The following is a 20,446-nucleotide window of genomic DNA, read 5'->3' as shown; positions in this document are numbered from 1 at the left end:
GAGGAAGAAGAAGACGCGTGAAGACATGTTCACAGAACTAATGGGCTGCTCCCGAGCCCAGGCAGCCCAGCAGACACAGTGGAGGGAGAACTTGTCACAAATGCACCGAGCAGTCATGGAACGGGAGGAGAGGTGGCGTCAGGAGGACCAACAGGCTACTGAAAAGCTGCTTGGACTAATGAGGGAGCAAACGGACACGCTCCGGCGCCTTGTGGATGTTCTGCAAGACCGGAGGCAGGAGGACAGAGCCCCGCTGCAGTCTATCTGTAACCGCCCTCACCCGCCACCAAGTCCCACACCACCCTCACCCAAAGTCCAAAGAAGGAGGGGCGGCAAGGGCCGTTAAAACTTTCAATCAACCCCTGCAGACTGCTCTAGCAGTAGAAGGCTGACATTCCCCAAAATTTCATAAGTCCTTTCCTACCCACCTCACACAAGCCCCCGTCCAAGTTTCACCCCCCACGTTTCATGTCTGGTTCGCAATAAAATGTTTGTTTCTGTTCATTACTGTTTCGGTCAGGTTCTTTTGAGGGAGAGTCTGTCTGGAGGGGGGGAAGGGGCTTGGTAATTGGACAGGACAGTCACCTTTAGCAGGCTACAGAGGCGGGGTCAGGTCCAGCATCAGGACACATACACAGTGCAGTCACTGGTTACCCTGGTCAGTCTGGGAGGTGCTTTTCATGTTTTGGGGGGGGGGGGTTGCTCTGTGACTTTGTGGCGGGGGAGGGCAGTTACAGATCTTATGCAGCGGTCCTTATCCTGGCTCACAGATCCACGCAGCAGGGGATCTGTAACCCTACCCCCCCTGCCAGAAAGTCACATAGCCGACACATACACACAGTCCCCCCCAGGAGTGCTGGCAGGCTCCATTGAAATAACCAGTCCACCAGTGCGGAGCCTGTCATTCCGGGAGTTTAGAAGTATCATTTGCATCAGAACACTGAACCCGCCCCCCGCCACAGTCTGCGTCCCCGGTTTAAAATATTCCCGCGAAAACAGCAATACAGACAACGGTGTTCATTAAAAAATCGAAATGATTTTATTTTTTGGGAAGGGGAAGGGGGTGAAGGTTGTATGTAACTGGAGAGGATAGTCAAAATGAACTGGGTAAAGAAACGGGGGCAGGTTCAGCTTTTCTGTCCACAAACTGAAAAGTCACTGGTTGCCCTGCTCACTCAGGAACCTAGCTTTCAAAGCCTCCCGGATGCACAGGGCGTCCCGCTGGGATCTTCTAATGGCCCGGCTGTCTGGCTGGACGTAATCAGCAGCCAGGCTATTTGCCTCTAGCTCCCACCCCGCCATAAAGGTCTCCCCCTTGCTCTCACACAGGTTGTGGAGCACACAGCAAGCTGCAATAACGATGGGGATATTGGTTTCGCTGAGATCACAGCGAGTGAGTAAGCTTCTCCATCTCCCTTTGAGACGGCCAAAAGCACACTCCACCACCATTCTGCACTTGCTCAGACGGTAGTTGAACAGTTCTTTTTCTGTGTCCAGGGCGCCAGTATAGGGCTTCATGAGCCAGGGCATTAGCGGGTAGGCTGGGTCCCCGAGGATGACTGTAGGCATCTCCACATCCCCAAGAGTTATTTTGTGGTCTGGGAAGTAAATACCTTCCTGCAGCCGTCTAAACAGACCAGAGTTCCTGAACACGCGAGCGTCATGAACCTTGCCCGGCCATCCGACGTAGATGTTTGTAAACCGTCCCCGATGGTCCACCAGTGCTTGCAGCACCATTGAAAAGTAGCCCTTTCTATTGATGTACTGGCTGGCCTGGTGGTCCGGTCCCAGGATAGGGATGTGAGTCCCATCTATAGCCCCACCGCAGTTTGGGAATCCCATCGCGGCAAAGCCATCTATGATGACCTGCGCGTTTCCCAGGGTCACTACCTTTGGGAGCAGTACCTTGACGATTGCCTTGGCTACTTGCATGACAATAACCCCCACGGTAGATTTGCCCACACCAAAGTGGTTCGCGACTGACCGGTAGCTGTCCGGCGTTGCAAGCTTCCAGAGGGCTATGGCCACTCGCTTCTGGACAGTGAGGGCTGCTCGCATGCGGGTGTCCTTGCGCTTCAGGGCAGGGGACAGCAACTCACAAAGTTCGAGGAAAGTCCCCTTCCGCATGCGAAAGTTTCGCAGCCACTGGGATTCATCCCAGACCTGAAGCACTATACGGTCCCACCAGTCCGTGCTTGTTTCCCGGGCCCAGAATCGCCGTTCAACAAAATCCACATGCCCCATTGCCAACGTCATGTCCTGGGCGCTGGGGCTCGTGGTTTCTGACAGCTCTGTGCCACTCTCCGACTTCAGGCTCTCACGGCGGTGCCGTAGCCTCCTCGCCCGATTTCTCTGCATCTGCCTCAGGGAAAGGTGTATGATAAGCTGCGAGGTGTTGAGAACGGCCACAAGTGCAGCGATGGTCGCAGCGTGATCCATGATCGCAGTGCTGTGGCGTCCGCGCTGTCACTGACCAGAAAAGTGCGCGAACTGATTTCCCGCCGGCGCTTTCATGGAGGGAGGGAGGGCGTTAGTGACGGACGGATGACGACAAATTTTTTTTACCCAGAAGGCATTGGCGGCTCGACCCAGAATTCCGATGGGCAGCGGGGACTGCGGGAACTGTGGGATAGCTGCCCACAGTGCACCGCTTCCAATATCGACGCTCGCCCCGTTAGTGTGGACTCACAAAGTCGAATTACTGTCCTTAGTGTGTCCTTAGTGTGGACACACACGTTCGACTTTGCAATATCGATTCCACATATTCGATTTAAGTAAAATCGAATTACCCTCGTAGTGTAGACATACCCTTAGAGACAGTAAAGAAGCCCTTTACGGCTTTCTTTTTTTTTTTTAAAGTAGGAATAAGAATTAAGCCAATACCAGATACTTACAATGGTTGGGCCCAATTAGTGCTCAAGAGGTGAACCAAGTTTGCTCCTTCTCCTGGATTAGAGACTGTCTGGGGGTAATCGGTGCAGACAGGGCGGTTATTTTATACAAGCAACTGCCAGGTAAGATCATTAATATTTTAGCTTCCCTTCTGCTCAAAAATAATCATCAAAAAAGACTCCATGAAACAAATGCACATACAGCGAATAAGCCATTTTATTTTTGTCCTGTGCGCTCACAATCTCTCTTCTCTCCCTGACAGGTCACAGATCATTAAAATAAAGGTTCTAAGAGGAAAATAATTTAAAACATACACTATGGGCTCCACTCCAACCTCCCTGCACCCAGCCACATCTCCACTACTTGTGCTTCATCTCATGCATATAAGAAAGTAAAGCCATTGAATCACAGAAGTTAAAGATGGAAGAGACCTGTTTGGTCCTAGCGAGTCCATCTCCTGCTGTTCAGCATGAGATCATGGCACAGTGAATATACTAACCAAGTGCCCTATCGTGCTCATCGTGATGCACTCTGACAAGATGCAGCTGCTTTTAAAATAGCCTGGAATACACATTTTAGACAGAGGTCTTCTCTTGCAGTACTAGAATATGAAATTAGACTTCTCCAGGCTGTCTACAGCAGACCTTTGCTCTCACTTTTCATTGCAAGGTTACTTTCACTGCAGATACCGCCTCCCTCCCCAAGTCCTCCATAGGATGCACATTCTCCATTCAGTGCTATGGCCTCACCCCATGTGACATGCACAGGACTGGCTAGGAAAGCCATTTTGCTTTTCAGTTGCTGGTAAAGTCAGTACACGCCCAGCTGTGCTATATTGTGAATACAGCTTCTAGGATTGTCTCAGTCTTACAGACCAAGCTCAGCAGCGATCAAGGCACTACCCCCACCCCCCTTCTTAAAACAAAGGAAGTCAGACCAACACCTAGGGACAGAAGAGACTCTATCATGTGATCACACAGAGTTACACTGAGTCTTTATGGCAAAGAGAACACTGAGCAGCTTTGAACATTGGGGTTTCTCTTTTACTCAACACAAGCGCTCTAGAGCTTATTGGGAAACCAGGGCTGAAGCCCTGAAAAACAAAGCGTGGCTGGGAAACAGGAATCCTAACCGCTGTCTATTTCTGTAAGTGACAAGCCCACTTCATGGGATAGGAACCATCTGCTCCCCCTGTTGTGCTCTATGCCAACCAGAATTGCTACACCTCAACCTCACATGCGTCTCCTTTCAGGCCATCCAGCAGCCAGTTCCCAAAGCTGCTGCAGCTGGAAAGGAACTGGCTGCAGATAAGCTTTAGACCCAAGCCCACCCACCCCTTTCCACCCTGGTTCCTCAGCCAGTCAATGGGAGAGGAGTGTTTGCATGCAGGCTACTGCTTGCCATCATCGAACGCCATGGTGCTGGCTCATTGGCAGTGACATGCTCTGAGTTTTGTGGGGGATACATCATCACATTGGTTCTATTAACCCTTTCCAGATCCACCTACCCCAAAGCTGTAGCGCAGCTGCTAAGGTCCACTGCACATGAGGATTAACAGCTCTAGAGATGGTAAGATAAGAGCTCTCCCACTTCTCCTAGCCCCATCTAAGGTTCCTCAGACTGGAAAGAGTTAATGAAAGTCACACCACTTTGTGTTTCCACTGGTCTGATCTAGGAAGGGAAATTGGTTAATCTGGAATCAAGTCAGGTTTTATCACACACCAATGTCAAAACTGGTTCAGGGGGAAAAAAAAAAAAAAAAAAAAACCAACTACCTGAAGTCACAGAACTTTGGAAGTTCAGAAAAATGTCTCTCCTATAACTTTAAGTTCATTTGCTTAAATCTTTTTTAAAGCCAGTTCCTAAACAGTAGTTTCTCCATCTTCTGCAGATCCTCACCACCCAGGATGCCAGCTTATTCCCCATACGCAAAGGATTCCAGGTTGTAGAGGGAGCTGGGCTCGCCTAGTTCACTGTGTGTTCCTCCCCGGTCACTCCCTGATGGGAGCCATCAGAAATTCAAAGTGCAGGTCCTGCACCCTCCATGTGCAGCAGTCTCGTCCTGTACACTGACCGGCAGCAGTCACGTTTGAGAAGATATATTGGATAAGAAGGCATGAAAGTTCCTCTAGTACTTCCAGGCTCAGCCCTTCTCCAGTTTCTAACTTTAGTGAGCTCCCTCCTCCTCCCCCTGGCTCACTTCCTCCTGTCTTTCTGTTTCCTCTCCTTCCGCCTGGCCTGCTGGTCTGCCAAGGCGCGAGGTATCAAGATAACACTGCCATCGCTGGCATACTGTAGGGAGTATTGATTTGGAGAGTAGGGCTGGCCATTCTCATCACGCAGGCGCCCAAACACTTCCTGGTACAGGTTTTGCACCTTCTGTTTCATCTGGCGAATGGACTTGAGAAATTCCACCTTCTCCCTGAGCAGTTTGGACTTGTCCCTCTGCAAGTCTCCCACGTCCCGTTCTAAGTTCAGGATGGTGTCCAGTTTCCTCTTGCGGCAGTTTTGGGCAGCCATCTTATTCTTGCCCCTCCTCCTGATGTCCCGGATCAAGCTCAGCTGTGCCTCACTGAGCTGGTACTTGGAGAGAAGTTCATTGAACTCCTCCACTGGCAGGTTTATAATCTTGTCATTGGTGAAAGGGATCTTCATGGCTCTAGCTCGGTGCTCGTCCCGGCTCATCTGCTTATCCAGGAAGTCAGATTGCTTCTCCTTGCTCTCAGGTGCCATGTTATAGGTGTGGTTGTGACCAACATGCTCCAGGTAAGGCAAGTAGCGTAGTTCTGATGGGTCTTGATAGCTCATGCGGCAGAACTTGCTGTACTCCGGTTGGTATCCAACTGCCCCTTCCGTTTCTTCAAAGTCCACATTTTCAGAGTCTGAGCTGTAGCCTACAGCTCCTTCCTCAGAAAAAGAGGAAGAAGAGGAGGAGGAGGAGGAGGAGGAAGAGGAGGCTTCTGAGCTACTGAAAGAAACAGGACTATGGCTAGAGTCCAGAGAAAGCCCTGAGTCAGAATCAAACTCTTCTTCCAGCTGAGAGGCTTGCACTGGGTTGAAACCTTCTTCAATAGCCAAGTCCATCAAGCTGATCTCATCAAGCATGGCTTCATCTAGAAGACCCCCTAATGGATCTGGTAGTTCAGGGCCAGTTGTCTCGTTGACTGTGCTGTTCAGCTGTGGAGGGAAGAAGATCCCACTCAAGTTGGTAGATCCAAAGGTGGTGTTGAGGCCAGTGGAGTTGTCAGGAGCCAGCTGGAGCAGAGCGGAGCTGCTAGCCACGGAGGGGCTCTCGATCTCTGAGCTGAAGAGGGAGGAGAGGTCCTGTGTGCAGCTACCCAGAGATGCCTGATGCAGGCTGACATTCTGATTGATGGGAGTGTTTGGAGCTAGACTGTAGTTAGCAGTCAGCAGGTCTCCATTTGTGCCATTATACAGGATTTCAGCAGTTGTGTTGTTCACTTCCATAGCCTGAAAGAGATTAGAAGCAGTTCAGCAAATGATCCAGCCTTGGGCACTATCCTTCTCCCCCATTTCCTATGTGCACTGCAACCACCACCAGAGGCTAAAAATAGAAAAGAGAGGTGCCTACAGAGATCATGGAGTGAGCTAGTTCCAGCAGCGCTCATGAGGTCTGGAGGATCTGGAAGATTTAAGACTCATGTTGCCAACAATAAGAAATTCGTCTCTCTACGTTCCCTCTCCCCACCCCAAAGACAGAGGCAGTTTTAAAACTGCACACTATGGGCCAAGCCGCAGGGGCAGCAGTTTTTGACCCAAAACTACAACTACACTCTAGATCTCAGCTGCTTAGAACAGCCATCAAACCACTAAAATGAACAGCAGCAGCTTGAGATGGGAAGGGCACACACCAGGCATCACCCTCACCTAAACATTCAGCATGTTGACATATCCTTCAGCTAGCCCAAAGGGGATGAGCTCCCACATCCTGGGGGCATATGCATCAAGCATTTCCAATAGCAATCCTGCTCTGCACCTACACACGGATCAGGAATGCCCACAATACACACACCCCCCTCCATCAGTCCTGCTTCGGGTACCCACTGGAGAGAGAAAAGGGACCAATGGGGACCCAGACAATTAACCACTGTAGAGCAATTAGCAAGAACTAACCTGCATTTCCATTATAGACATAAGGTCCTGCCACTGCTGCTCCAGATCGAATGGGGACTCTGTCTCCGTCAGAAGAGGAGACAGGAGGCCGCTCTGGATAACTGAAGACTCGCTTTCAGTAGGCACAGCTTCGTTTAGGTGGGAGGCATCTGCAGCTGGAAACTAAATACAAAGCCGTGTTCGTCCACATCTGGTCTGCCGAGGACAGGCAGGTCAGCAAAGCCCTGAATGCCTTTCAGGCTCCACAACAGGGAACTGCTTTTCTTTTATTCAGACTGAGAACTAGCTGCGGTTATTCCCCTACAGTTCACTGCGAACTAATTAGAAACAAAGTCAGAAGCCCTTAATTAATTGTGACCATCTTCCCCACTGGCTGCTTCACAGGAGCTGTGCCTGGAGCCTCCTTAGACAGATTAACCCAATTTACTGCCAGTTTAGTGGTCTCCGATATTTGTCTTAAATGGGAGGCAAAAGGCATCAAATCCCAATGCACCAACAAAAACAGGCTCTGGATCTGTCACACTTAGAAATGAGTCATGGAGAAATGGTTTCCATTTTCAAGAATGCACAAACTCACCTCAGAGTTCTCCCCAAAGGGGAAGGTGGCTTCCAGCAACCTAAGGCACTCCTCCAGCGACAGGGCCGTCTGATCCACCACGCCAGGCACCTGGGACAACGAATCATTTCAGCACAGGTTACTGAAGGGTAAGGACCTCCCTAAAGGGTAGGACACCAAGGGCATCAGGGACCCAAATATCCAGAGTCCCCCACACTTTTGCATCAAGTTGCAATCACCATCCTGCTAGCCAAGGAGCACCTGCCATGACTTTCTGAAGCTAGTCAATACTGCTCCTAAATGGGCCAGGGGGTCAAATGAACTCTCATTCAGGTTAGTTTCATGCTGACTTTTCTGGATTAGCTTCACCGACACGTGCTGCAGATAGAGAGACAGCTTCAAACTTCCCATAGCCTAGTGAGGATTTTGCTCAGTGCCTACGCTCTTCCCCCCCCGCTCCTCATTCACAACTTCTACAAAGAACCTAAAAGCAGAACAGGAGCCAATGACTCCCACTCCCAAACCGCTCACTGTCATGTGATGGGTGATGGTCGTCTTCAAGCCCTTTCTTAGCTCAACAGCCATTACCATCAGCCAGAAGGGAGGAAGAGTGTCCCCTCTAAAAATCACTAAGTGCCACTGCTAATAACAGCTAGCGGATGGTTCCCTCTCCTCCCCTGCTCAGGGGCAGACACACGAATCCCAGAACCCTGCAATACACCCTGGAATGAGGGGTAAGCCCGACTCAGGGGGCTGTTACCTGTGCAGGGAAACTCTCCCCCGTCTCTCCATCAACTAGCAGGTTTCTATCCAAGGTCTCGTTCCCTCCGCTCCTCCAGCTGTCCCCAGGCTCTCTCCCATCACTCCGTTCTTTGTCCACTTCGCTCTCCTTCTGGCGATGGCTGTAGTCAAAAATCTCTCGCCCAGCGCCGAGATCAATATCCTGTCTCCACAGGATGTCAATCAAATCGATGTCCTGAAAGACACACAAGATTTCCTTCAGCACTTGGGAGGCTCATCTACACCCCACCATGGAGGGAAGACCCTCTTCTCCCCTTGCCCCCACCCCCCTGTTCCTGCAGCACGTCAGCCTCCCCAGACAAGCACCCCCTCCACCCTACAACACAATGCCCTCATTCCACCCAGATTCCTAACCACCCTTTCTGTACTACACTGCATCCCCCCTACCAACACTCCCACCCGCTACAGCACCTTCCCTGGGGCACAGTGCCCTGTCCCCACCCATCTATTAGTACTGGACACAGGTCCAACCTTCCATGATGGTTTCTTTCACGTACCGCCCCACCCCCATCGGGGACTCCAGACACCAGTCCTTCGCCCCTGCCTTGCACAGAGGCCAGCTGCCGTGCCTGCTTTGCACAAGAGCCTACGGTCATTTTGCCCGGCTAGGTCTCTAACAGCAGCTGTGCAAAGGAGCCAGGCTGGAGAAAGAACAGAACTCCATTGGAAAGCGACTTTAGCGGTCTCCTCCCTGCTCTCCATGCTCCGCAGGGGCCTCCTCCCGTCTCAGGAAAAAGGGAGTCTACAGCTTTAACTCCTCTGGGCTGCACGATGCCGGCTGGATGGTGAGGACCAATTGTCATGCAGGATTGCTGCTCCACGGAGGAGCTTGCATCAGCCTGTGGTGCCATTCTCGACATTTGCATAAAGGGGTGGAGTGCATTGGAGAGGAAAAACCCTGCATTCCCAGCCACCTGATGCAACTTGAGATCCTTGCTGCCAGCCTGCTGCCTGCTCACCACTTGTCTACAGACAGCAGAGATGCCAGCCCTGCCCAGCCCATCACCTACAAATGAGAGACAGCGCAGCCTTCCAACGGAGATCCCCCCCCACACCCTGCCGGAACTTTAACCCCATTCCGAGAACTCTCATCTTCCCTCCCTCCCTCCACAGCCCCAGGGTCCCCGTGCAAAGAATCCCTGACCCTGAGTGTGACGGGAAAGGCCTGCTACCACCCTTCTGCTCCCTAGCCTCAACATGAGCAAGAACCCAAATGCCTCATCCCTAACCACATAGTATCAGGAATCTGCAAACATTTGTCTCTCTTCACAGCCGCCACCACCCACAAGCCCCTCCCTCTAATGCAAGCCTAACCCAGGGCACACCCCTGAAAAGCAGCCTGTGCTGGTTCAAACCTCAGGGGCCTTTTAATATGACCAGGACCCAAGGCCCTACCCTAGAATTACCACCTAACCCTGGGAAGTACAGATTCCTCCCCACCCTGCCTCCCACATCATAGCATGGATGGTTTATTTTACTGAAAAATGATGGCAGTCGACTTCACAGTTTGTCAATGAGCCCTTAGCACCCCTTCCCCCACCTCAAAGCAAGGAGACAGGACATCTCTGCCTCCTTAAAAAGATTCTCCCCGCTCTCGTGAAAAAGGTTCCCCCATAGCTGCCAGCACATTTGGGACTTACAGAAATGGACAAGAGGACTCCACAATACCCCCGCCCCGAAACACAACCAGAGCCCCCTAGACACCAGCCTTTTGTGAGGTCAATGTCACCATACACAGTGTCTACAGTATTTCGGCTCTATACTCCACAGCATCCCAAATGCTACCGTGAAACCATCCCTGACCCCCTTTCTGCCCTGAGCATTCACTATCACACCCCCCCCAAAGACCAGCCCCCCCCCAGGCCCAAATGTCACTCAGCAGCCTCAGCAAGGCCCCTTTCTCGGACTACCCCAGCTATCCTGTGCTCGGATCCTACACCTGTCTCCTCGAGACAAGACTTCCTAGGTCTCTCCCCACCGTCTCTGCCTCGCCTGGCGCAGCAATACAAGGGTTAAGGTAAGGGATACCTTTTTCATGTCCCCAGCTGCTGCTCATGGAGCTGTCCCTGCAGATCATGGTCTATGTGGGGCGAATTCCAGGCAGGCCGAGCTGTGAGCCCCGGGCACGGTGCCGCACAGACATCTCCGAGTTCGGGAACGGAGCGGTTTTGGGCAGGCCGGACCCCTGGTTGTTTGCAAGCCCCCCCTAACCGCATGTGATCCACAGGTGCTGTGCCCCCGCCAGCCCTCCCTAAGCCCCAGCCCCAGCCATGGGCCCCGCTTGTGGCTTAGGCAGGAGTTGGCCCGAATCCCCACCCCCTGCTCCTGGCTGAGGCTGCAGCGAGACCCAATCCCCCTCCTCCCCCTCCCCCGCCTGCCTGTTACCTAGGCTGCGGCGCGAGCCAATCCCCTCCCCCAGGTCACCGCGGAGGATGCGGAGGGAGCCAGTCTCCTCCCTCCGCTGGTTACCTAGGCTGCGGCGCGAGCCAATCCCATGCCCCGGGGCACTGGTGAGGATGCGGAGGGAGCCAGTCTCCTCCCCCGCCCCTGCGCTCGTCACCTAGGCTGCGGCGAGAGCCCGGCTCCGCCCCCCCCGGTCGCTGTGGAAGCTGCAGCGAGGAGTCTCCCCTCCCCCCGTGTGCTCAGCTGCTGGGGCCTGTGTCTCCTTGAGGAGACGCTCCCACGCCAGGGCGCCCCACCCACCGCTCCCTGGGATGGTGCAGTGGGGAGCGAGGCGTCAGAGGGATCTCTCCTCCTCTTCCCCCCCCCCCAGTGAAACTTACAGCATCTGCTGGCAGCAGATACCCCCCAGGAGGCCTGGGCTGGGCTGCCAGGAGGTTGGGCCCAATGGCACCTTTGCCAGGATTCTTTACATTCTCCCGCGAGGTTACCAGCAGCTCGGCTCCCCCCTTGGTCCCAGGCCAAGTCTTCCCCCCCCCCCGGCCCGGTTTATCCGGGGAGGGGACCCAGCTTTGGCGTGGTAGGGCCCCACATCCTGCAAGACCAGACCCCACTAGGAAACGGGCACCTGGCCTCCCCTACCATGGGGGGGGGAAATAGGTCGCAACCAGAGACAGGGTGTCTGTGCCATCTGCACATGTGCAGTGATGTCACTGGGAGATTGGGGAGGATTTGCACGTCATATTTACATGCCGGATGAGAGCATGAGCCTTGCCACTGAGTCAGTCATGGACCTGCACCCATCATTCCCACACCAGCAGGAGGGGAGTGAGTTAGAAATAGGAACTGCTATGCCAGTCAGACCAGTAGTCTATGTATCCCCAGTGGTGGCCAGTAACAGATTCTTCAGGAAGGTGCTTCGGTCCTCGCATTGTACAATTATGGAGTAAGCTGCCCATAAGAGACGTTTCTGCCTAACCCTTGGCAGTTAGCATTTGGCTTATGCTATGAAGCAAGAGGTGTTTATCCTTTATATCAGTGGCTCTCAACCTTTCCAGACTACTGTAGCCTTTTCAGGAGTCTGATTTGTCTTGCATACCCCCTAGTTTCACCTCACATAAAAACTACTTGCTTACAAAATCAGACATAAAAATACAAAAAAGTGTCACAGCCAATAGTACTGTAAAATTACTGACTCATTTTTACCATATAATTATAAAATAAATCCACTGAATATAAATATTGTACTTACATTTCAATGTATAGTGTCGGAGAAAAACCTCTGCTTCCACAATAGTATATAGAACAGTATAAACAAGTCACTGTCTGTATGAAATTTTAGTTTATACTGACTTTGCTAGTGCTTTTTATGTAGCCTGTTATAAAAAACTAGGCAAAAAATTAGATGTGTTGATGTACCCTTGGTGGTATGCAGAGGTCTTCCAGGAGGTACATGTACTCCTGGTTGAGATCCACTGCTTTATATCTTTTGGCCAAATAACTGTGTATGTTCTCATTTTCTAGATAAAGGTCTAATCCTTTTTTCGATCCTGCTAAATTTTGGCCTCACTGATATCTTGGGGCAGTGAGTTCCACAAGTTAATTATGTGTTATGTAAACTGTTTTATCGGTTTTTAATTTGCTGCTGTTCAATTTCACTGGCTATCCCCTTGTTCTTGCATTATGGGTAGGGCTGCAGATTTGTCACAGCATTTAATAAAAAAAAATCAGAGCAGCCATGGTAAATGTTGTAAGAGTCACAGATTCAGTCACTGCTCCATAAGCTTTGAGCAAAAATGCCCTGAAAAAAGAGAGGGGGCACTGACCACGCACAATAGAACCTTCCGCACCAGCTCGGCCTGAGGGGGGAGAAAGGCTGGGGACAGAGCCTGACCCGCACTCATCCCAGGGAAGGGCAGTTCCCAGAGTGGAGATGGAGCATACCCTGCACTCACCTCTGGCCTAAGTTGCTCCTGCATCCAATGAGACTGGGCCCAGCACCATGATCTGGGTATTGCGACCTGGCATGCCAGGTCACAGCCCTGCGTAGGTTTGACCTATCCCCTCCATCATGACAAAGGGGCATCTTAGCCAATCTGATTTACATTGCAACCCCACACACATGATCGTACTGCCCAGAGAAGAGAGCTGGGCCCAGCCCTGTGGGACAGAAGCTGCTGCCGTAGGGTGAGTCATGGGTGCACACACACACACACAAAAACAAAGGACGCCACTGATGAACAGGAAAATCACCCGATCCTTGACTTTTTCCCCTGCTGAGACAAACCTGCAGCTTTAATTATGGCAAAGAGGGAAAGGAAAAACAAGAGTGCCCAGTTTACCTTCTCTATACCATTCATTATTTTCTCTCTCATGCCCCCCTTATTTGTCTCCTCTCTAAACTTAAGTCCTAACCTTTTCAATCTCTTTATATGATATTCTGTACAAGTTTCAAATCATTTTAGCTCCATGTCTGGATCCCTTCCGTTTCTGCTAGGTCCTTTAGTTATCACAGCCCCCACCCCCCCAAGCTGTATGTACAGGGAACATGACCTGCCTCCCCATGGAGCTTGATGGAAAAGTCTTGCACATCCTGAAATATCCACTTACTGATCCAAGTCATAACATCTGGATTGCAAGCTAAAGTCTATAACCCCAGAGCTAACCCTCAGTACCTGTAGTCTCAGCCTTTCTCCTCTAAATACACCAGTACTTGGAGGCCTCTCGGAAGAGCCAGCACTTAAAGTGGATGCAGTTTACAGTCTTGTGGCGAATTAGAACTCAGGACAGAGAGTGAGTAGACCTTAATTATATTTCCAGCTCCCCCTCGGCCTTGCTGGGCAACTCACTGAGCCGCTCTGCGCCCTTGTTTCACCATCTGTGTAAAATGATAAATACTTGGTACGTACATTGGATTTTGCATCCACAGATCTCAAAGCACTTTAACAAAATGGATGGATGTCGTTATCCCCATTTTACAGATGGGTAACTGATGAGTTACCCTCTTTGAAAGAGTTTTTACATCTACAGAAACACTTTGTAAGCAGTAAATACTATTTCAATATTTAAAAGGAAGTTCTATATAACCTTGGCTTATCCCTGTCTAACATTGCACCTCCCAGTCCAAGCAGACACCTAAATCCTCTCAAACCCCCCTCCCCCCTCCCAAAAAAAGAGCTCCCATTATCCCTCATCACTAAGGTTAACAGAAACAGTATGTCCTCAGCTGGTCACTTTATCTGGTTGCTGTCCCTTAGGAACTGACTGTAAACAAGTCCGTTCTATGCAGACAGCCAAGTGTAAGAAGATCTTACCCAGGTTCTAATACCCTGTTACCAGAGTACTGGTTGGAGGGGGGCTTTGTCATACTGGGATAATACCCAGCACCAGCAGTTCGTCACATGTTCCACTTGGTGGGTATTTTTATCCTCTTGTTGTGGAAACGTTATAGGGACATCGTAATCCACAGGGCCAGTCTTTTCAAAGATCAGCCAACAGGACAACAATTCCCTCCCCCATGCTGTGCTGGAGAAGAGGAAAAACCTCAGACAAGAGACACTGAGGACAAAAAAACCCTGCCCTTGGGATGCTCCTGAATATAACCCTCACCAGGATACACCACCGTTTACAGACCAGGATAGCAAGTCAAATTCCAAGTCAGAACCATCCTCAAAGCTAATCAGAACAATGAAACAGAGAGTGTCTTGCACCATACCACAGGGTGAGCTCCAGCTCCAAGATACAATGCATTTCCCACACAGCAAGATCTGGTCTGGACCATAAAATGTTGCCACTCTGTTCAGATTGTAAGTGCCAGGAGAAGACCTGGGAAATGTGTCTCCCCTACTTCTGCAATTGTCTGCCTAACACTATCCTCCTGTCTGCTTCCCACAGGATATCGGCAGGAGAGTCAAACCTCCAGCCCGTCTCAGGTGAATTCCAATTATAGTGTCTACCAGGAACCGCACAGCGCAGCACAACAGCACACCTGACAGAAAAGCTTTTAAGTCCCTCTACATTTACCAGCCACACAGCTGAATGAGGTTCAAGGTTCCAGACAAAGACAAATGATCACGTAGATAATGCTTGGAATCATGCTTTGTAGCTTCACATCAGCTGCAAGTACAGTCTTGTCCACCCCTTGGGGAACATAGGGAGGTATAATAATAGAATATATGGAGATATACCTATCTCATAGAGCTGGAAGGGACCCCGAAAGGTCATTGAGTCCAGCCCCCTGCCTTCACTAGCAGGACCAAGGTATGAAGTGCATGTTCATCAGGAGAGGAGGGATTGGGAGGCAGGATTTCCTAGCATGCCATCAGGGCTGAACATAAATATGGGGGGAGGGGGGGGAGAAAAAAAGAAAGAAAGAAAAAAGAAATCAGGAAAGTGCCATGTCCCAAAGGAAGTCACAGCGCATCTTCTGGATGCAGGTTTAAAGAGAAACTCTACAAGGTGTGAGCCAGACTTCTTAGTGAAAAATAGAAAAGATGGGAGGAGAAAACATGCACTTGAATACGTAGAATACAGAAAGAAAGGGTTAGCGATCCCCCCCGCCCCCCCAAAAAGAAGCAATTATAGTAGTCCAGAGAAGTACACTTTTCAGAAGGCTTGAATCTGGATCATCCAGGAGACTCATTTGCAGCAAATCCAGTTTGAGCTGGCCAGGTTTGCAGCAGGGTCACTGCATCCTGCATATGGAGAGCTTACAGTTGGAATGGTATTTAATGCACAATTTTAGTTATATATATATATATATACACACACACACACACACACAGCTGAGCAGGCATTAGGAAACCAGTGATACCACCCACCTACAGACCAAACAAATCAGCAGTAGGATTCTTCCTACAATCCATACACTCTGCCTCCTCTCACTCCTCTAACTACGGCTTCCTAAATACCACCCCCACTTTGTATTTATATAGTATTCGTCATCAAAAGATCTCCAGGTACATTATCCCCATTCTAAAGAGGGAAAACCCAAGGCACAGAGAAGGCTGGTCTTGTCGTGAAGCCATAGGATGGGAGTGGGAGATCTGAATTCCTTTCCCCACTCTACCACAGACTGTTGACCTTAGGCAAGTCACTTCAATCTGTGCCCCAGTTTCCGATTTGCAAAATGGGAGTAAGTATACACGTCAGTCACTGGACTGGTAAGAAGCTAGATTTGTGACCACTTGTGTAAAGTGCTTTGAGATCCTCAGATGGAAGGTACCATAAATTATTGGCTTGTCCAAAGTCACACAGAAAGTAATTAGAAATGAAAATAGAAAGTACCTCTTACTTTCAGTCCCCTACTCTAAACACTAAGTAACATTGCCAGACTTAGCTCTCTCAGCCTTTGTTCCTTCCCCTAGCAGATGCCCTTTCTAGTGGATAGGGGAAGTGTCTCATATTCAGGCAAGCTATGCTCCATGCAGGCTTCCAGTGGCAAGATTATGCCATTAAGTACATTATCAGATCTGAAGAAAGGTTCACCTTTTTCCTCTCCTGGATGAACACTTTCACATCAGAGAGACATTTATGCTATTTCCTGCCTGTAGCTATACTGAAATCACATGACAGAAGTTCCAGACAGCCTCAACAGTTGTCTGCAAAATTCCCCTGCTTCTGACTCCAAAGAGCTGCCTCTAAGCTTCATCACAGGAGATTAGGGATCAGGACAGTTGGGAAATCCCCATGCCTACTCCCCACCATACATAATGGCTTGTCTGAGCTGCACAGTTTAGGAGATAGGCTGTAGCATCCATGCAAACATTCTCCACTGGAATCCATCACTAAAAACAGTACAATACAGCCACAGGGAAGCAGAGTCTGAACATGCCTTGCCAAAGAAACCGAATGGAAAGAAAGAGTGGCAGCTGCTGGGGGGTCAAACACATGACTCTGTCATAGCAACTGGGAGAATACACTCAGATGGAAAAAAAAGCCACTTTCTAATTCACCATCCTCCCCACTCTATATTGGCAACCAAGCTGTAAACATTATTTGGACAAACTCCAGAGCCAAGTAATCTACCACCCAGGTGACTCATGGGATGAAACTGTTACCCAATACTGGGAAAGAGAAGGTGCTATTGTATCATTCCCATAAATGCAAGTCTGCACTCAAACTGAATTACTGACTAGCCACCCAATTTCAGACCAAGACACAGCACACATCAAGAGAAAGTGCCCAGAACCACCCAACCTTAATATTAAGTTCAGTGCCATGTGGCTCACAGACTAAGGGGCCTGATATTCAGAGGTGCTGAGTACACATGTGGAAGCTATGCACCGCTCAACGTTACGCTCTAAACTACTCCTCTCCCATGGAAGTCCTCAAACAGTTCCCTTTCTTTGGCATGCATCTTTAATAAAAGAAGGTGCTGCCTACCTCTTTGGTCAAGTCTCCATTCCCTGGAGGAGCCACTGCTCCTAGGTCTTCCAATTCTTCACCAAATCCTTGCTCAGGTCCACTCTCCCTTACGCCGTTGTCAGGATTGGTCCCATCTTGCAGGCCACTGCTGTTCTCTAGGGTGATGGCTGGGCTGGGCTGGGCACTGGACACAGAACCTTCAGGGTCTCTGTGCACCAACCAGGCATTTACTTCAGTGGTGGGCACCTGAAACCTGTCCAGGGCCCTCACCTGGTTGAGAAGCCTGCGGGCTGTGAAATAATAGTCCAGGTCTACACTTTTCGGATGGATGCCATATCCGTCCAAGGTGTTCCGCAGGTTGTGGAACTGGGTCTGGGTGTAAGCAGAGCTCTGGCCCAGAATGATTTCCCTCAGAGGGGGAAGCTGCGAGTTCAGGTAGGTATCCACGTCCACACGAACGCCTATCAAGCTGAGTAGAATGGTGAATTGGATGAGTCCTTCGGTGAAATATTTCTTCAGAGAAAGCATTTCTGGAGGAGGAAAAAAAGCAAACATAGGTGGAAGGTTTAAAAAAAAAAAAAAAAAAAACCACAGCCAAAAAAAAAAAAACTCAAAAAAAAAAAAAACACCAAGATTAAGAGTTTAAGGAAAATTCAAAACTTCAGTTTTAGGTTCTCTTGAACAATCAGGAATTAAAAAAAAAGGTCATCAGGTTACTCAGAGGAGCCAAATTAATGATCTAAATCTCCAGAGGAAAGAAATTATACCCCAGTAAACAACCTCCACTCTCCCCTCCTCTTCAGAACTATAGCTATTTGATAACAGTCCACGAGGCTACATATAAACCCACGTGACTTACTGTCTCCAAAGTCCACATGCAGTCACTTCCTCTAGCCTTCCTGATTCCCCACCCTGCTTCCAGAGCGGGATGTATTCTCTGTGACAGCTGGCGGCTTCTTCTCTCCCTCCTCCTGCTTTGAGAAGCTTCCCAAAGGAAGCTTGAAGAGTGGAAGGTTTCGACCAAAGAAGGGTTCAACGGCTCCTCCAGTCCTGGCTGTGGTTTCATCAGAAGCTGAAATATAACCAGAGAACAAACACGGTAAGATGCTGACGAGACATCACCCTATGCATTACATATGCAGTTACTATACTAGGAAGTATCAGTTTCACCACTGTATACAAGCCATGTACAAAATAAAATCTATTTCCCTCAAAAGGATGGTTTGCTGACTAAATAGCCGCAAACACACATAAAACAAAGGTTATCTTTTGAACCAATATTGTCTGAGTTCCCCCTCCCTACTCTATTCTTAGGCTGGTGCGTCAGCTTCCACTCTCGGGAGCAGGAATTCAGCTCTGACTCCCTTTCACTCCAGTTTTCAGCGAGATTATAATAATCCAACAGGGGCTTTCCGTGGCAAATAAGCAACCGTGACTACTGCACAGCCAATGAGAACAACATTGCAACACACTAGGGTTTGCTACCTTCCTATGCAGTCCTTTCTCCTCTGCTGCCCATCACTCACAAGGGAACTTTAAAAACAAAAACCATGCTTTTGATGCCTCTATTCCACAATGTGACCTTCCTGGGCAATTCACCACACAGCAAGTGTCCCAGCTGAGGAGAGTGCAGCCCCCAATTTTGTAGCAAAATGTACCCCCACCATCTGTCCCTTCAAACACCAGTCCCAGTTCAATGTATTTTGAGGATGTCAAAGGGTACACCCCTATTTTTCTCCTCCACCCAGCATCTCTGGGTTGTTGGTTTTTTTTATAGATTTCAAAGGTTGCCAGGTGTGGACTCATCATCACCTGAGGATTGTTAGTTGATGGATATCTTTTCTCAACTCCCAACATGGGCAGGAGTGGGAGGAGTGTTTAAATTAACCTCTAATCCCAAAATCTCAGCTGTCCCTTCTGCAACCAAGTAACCCATCAGGGCAAAACAAGCACAATTTCAATTCCCCACCTCCACCTCATTTGTTACAAGTAAACATATAATTAGGTTTGGCAGAATTCTTCTTTTACAATTTCAATAGATAATATCAATTTTATTTCTTTTAGTATTTTTTCAATTTTTATCAATTTAAATTTTCACAGTTGGGGGAAATTATGAGGAGGGCCAGACAATTATTTAGTGATAACTTTTTGAATCTCAAATCTCAATATCTGCTAACACTTTATAACCGTTAAAATCCAAATTGTCAACATCACATGTCAAAATATACAAAGTAAATAACCTTAAATCTAACTCTAACAAATTCTCAAGCATTGTCTAAGTGTTGATTATCATCAAAATATTTTCTTGCCAGTTTGTGTATACAGTAAAATCAATATTTACTGCATTCACGACAAAACCCTAATTCTTCCAAGCCTACATATAATTACAGCCCAATTTTTCTGATTTATCAACTCGCTCACATGTCAGATCTCAGTTAATTAATCCAGTAGCCAAAACATTGCCTTTTGTATTGGAAAACTTTTTATTTCAGTCACTCAGAAACTGAAAGTAACAGGGTGCCCCTCCCCACCAGCTTTCAGTTTCCTTGTGACCCTTTAATCCCAGCATCTAGGTCACCATGCTTTTCTGAGCTTTTCAGTCCCTCTAATAACAATTTCATCCTCCTAAATCTTCCCAAAGACGCACCCCACCTCCATGGCACATGGGAGAGCATCAGGAACTCCACCAGTGCTGAACACTAAAGTAAAATTCATGAGACTATAGTATGGGGTTTCCCATCTCTTATTTAAATAGCATCATGGGGTGCAGGTTACTCAAAGCCACATGTTACTTAAGTCTCTTCAGTCCCCAGCCATTCAAAAACCCCTCACCCCTTAACAAATTCCCCTCCCCGTTTTCCTACACCCCTTTATCTCCTACAATTCTCTAATTCACTGCCCCCCCATTTCTGATCCCACGGAAAAGACAACCCCCTCCCCCCAACCCACCAGGGGGAACACACACTCCTCTCGCGCTTCCCATTAGAACTGCCCCATAACACTACTTAGGGGCCTCCTAACGCCCGCCCCAAACCTTTTACCCCATATTTCAGAGGGAACGTTCAGCGCCCCCACATGCACCAGCGGGGGGGGGGGATCTCCCTATAGCCCCCCCCCCAGTTCTGGTCTCCCCTTATCCCCCGACTGCCCCATAGATACACACACACCCGTACATACACCGCCTACCCTTCTTCATATTACCCCCAGCTACCCCACTACTCCCCCCCAGCAGCCCCTTGCCCTATTCCCCCTTCAGCCTCACCCTAAACTTACCCCTGCCTCCCCCCCGCCCCACTC

The 20,446-nt window shown here is 49.4% G+C and overlaps 1 protein-coding gene across 3 annotated transcripts in view; it reads right to left on the bottom strand.

Annotated features, from left to right (window-relative positions):
* Positions 1 to 3,090: 3,090 nt before the first annotated feature.
* Positions 3,091 to 20,446, bottom strand: part of NFE2L1 (nuclear factor, erythroid 2 like 1) — a 28,791-nt gene continuing 11,435 nt past the window's right edge. Inside the window, exons 2-7 of one of the 3 annotated variants that reach the window (XM_026654763.2) lie at positions 18,009 to 18,221; positions 17,168 to 17,679; positions 8,343 to 8,558; positions 7,604 to 7,693; positions 7,027 to 7,188; positions 3,091 to 6,363 (exon numbers count right to left, since the gene is read on the bottom strand). In XM_026654763.2, the coding sequence (XP_026510548.1) occupies positions 5,089 to 6,363; positions 7,027 to 7,188; positions 7,604 to 7,693; positions 8,343 to 8,558; positions 17,168 to 17,677 (2,253 nt within the window). In that variant the 5' untranslated portion in view covers positions 17,678 to 17,679; positions 18,009 to 18,221 and the 3' untranslated portion in view covers positions 3,091 to 5,088. Of the gene's footprint in view, positions 6,364 to 7,026; positions 7,189 to 7,603; positions 7,694 to 8,342; positions 8,559 to 8,880; positions 9,080 to 10,411; positions 10,554 to 17,167; positions 17,680 to 18,008; positions 18,222 to 20,446 lie in introns of those variants that run through there. The other 2 variants (XM_024203740.1, XM_024203739.2) reach the window with 2 other exon arrangements.

The sequence above is a fragment of the Terrapene carolina genome, unplaced genomic scaffold (genome assembly GCF_002925995.2).
Source record: "Terrapene carolina triunguis isolate 2854851 unplaced genomic scaffold, T_m_triunguis-2.0 Scaffold193, whole genome shotgun sequence".
NCBI classification, from domain to species: domain Eukaryota; kingdom Metazoa; phylum Chordata; order Testudines; family Emydidae; genus Terrapene; species Terrapene triunguis.
Note: the sequence above shows the minus strand (reverse complement) of the source record. Positions and strands in the feature narration are given on the sequence as shown.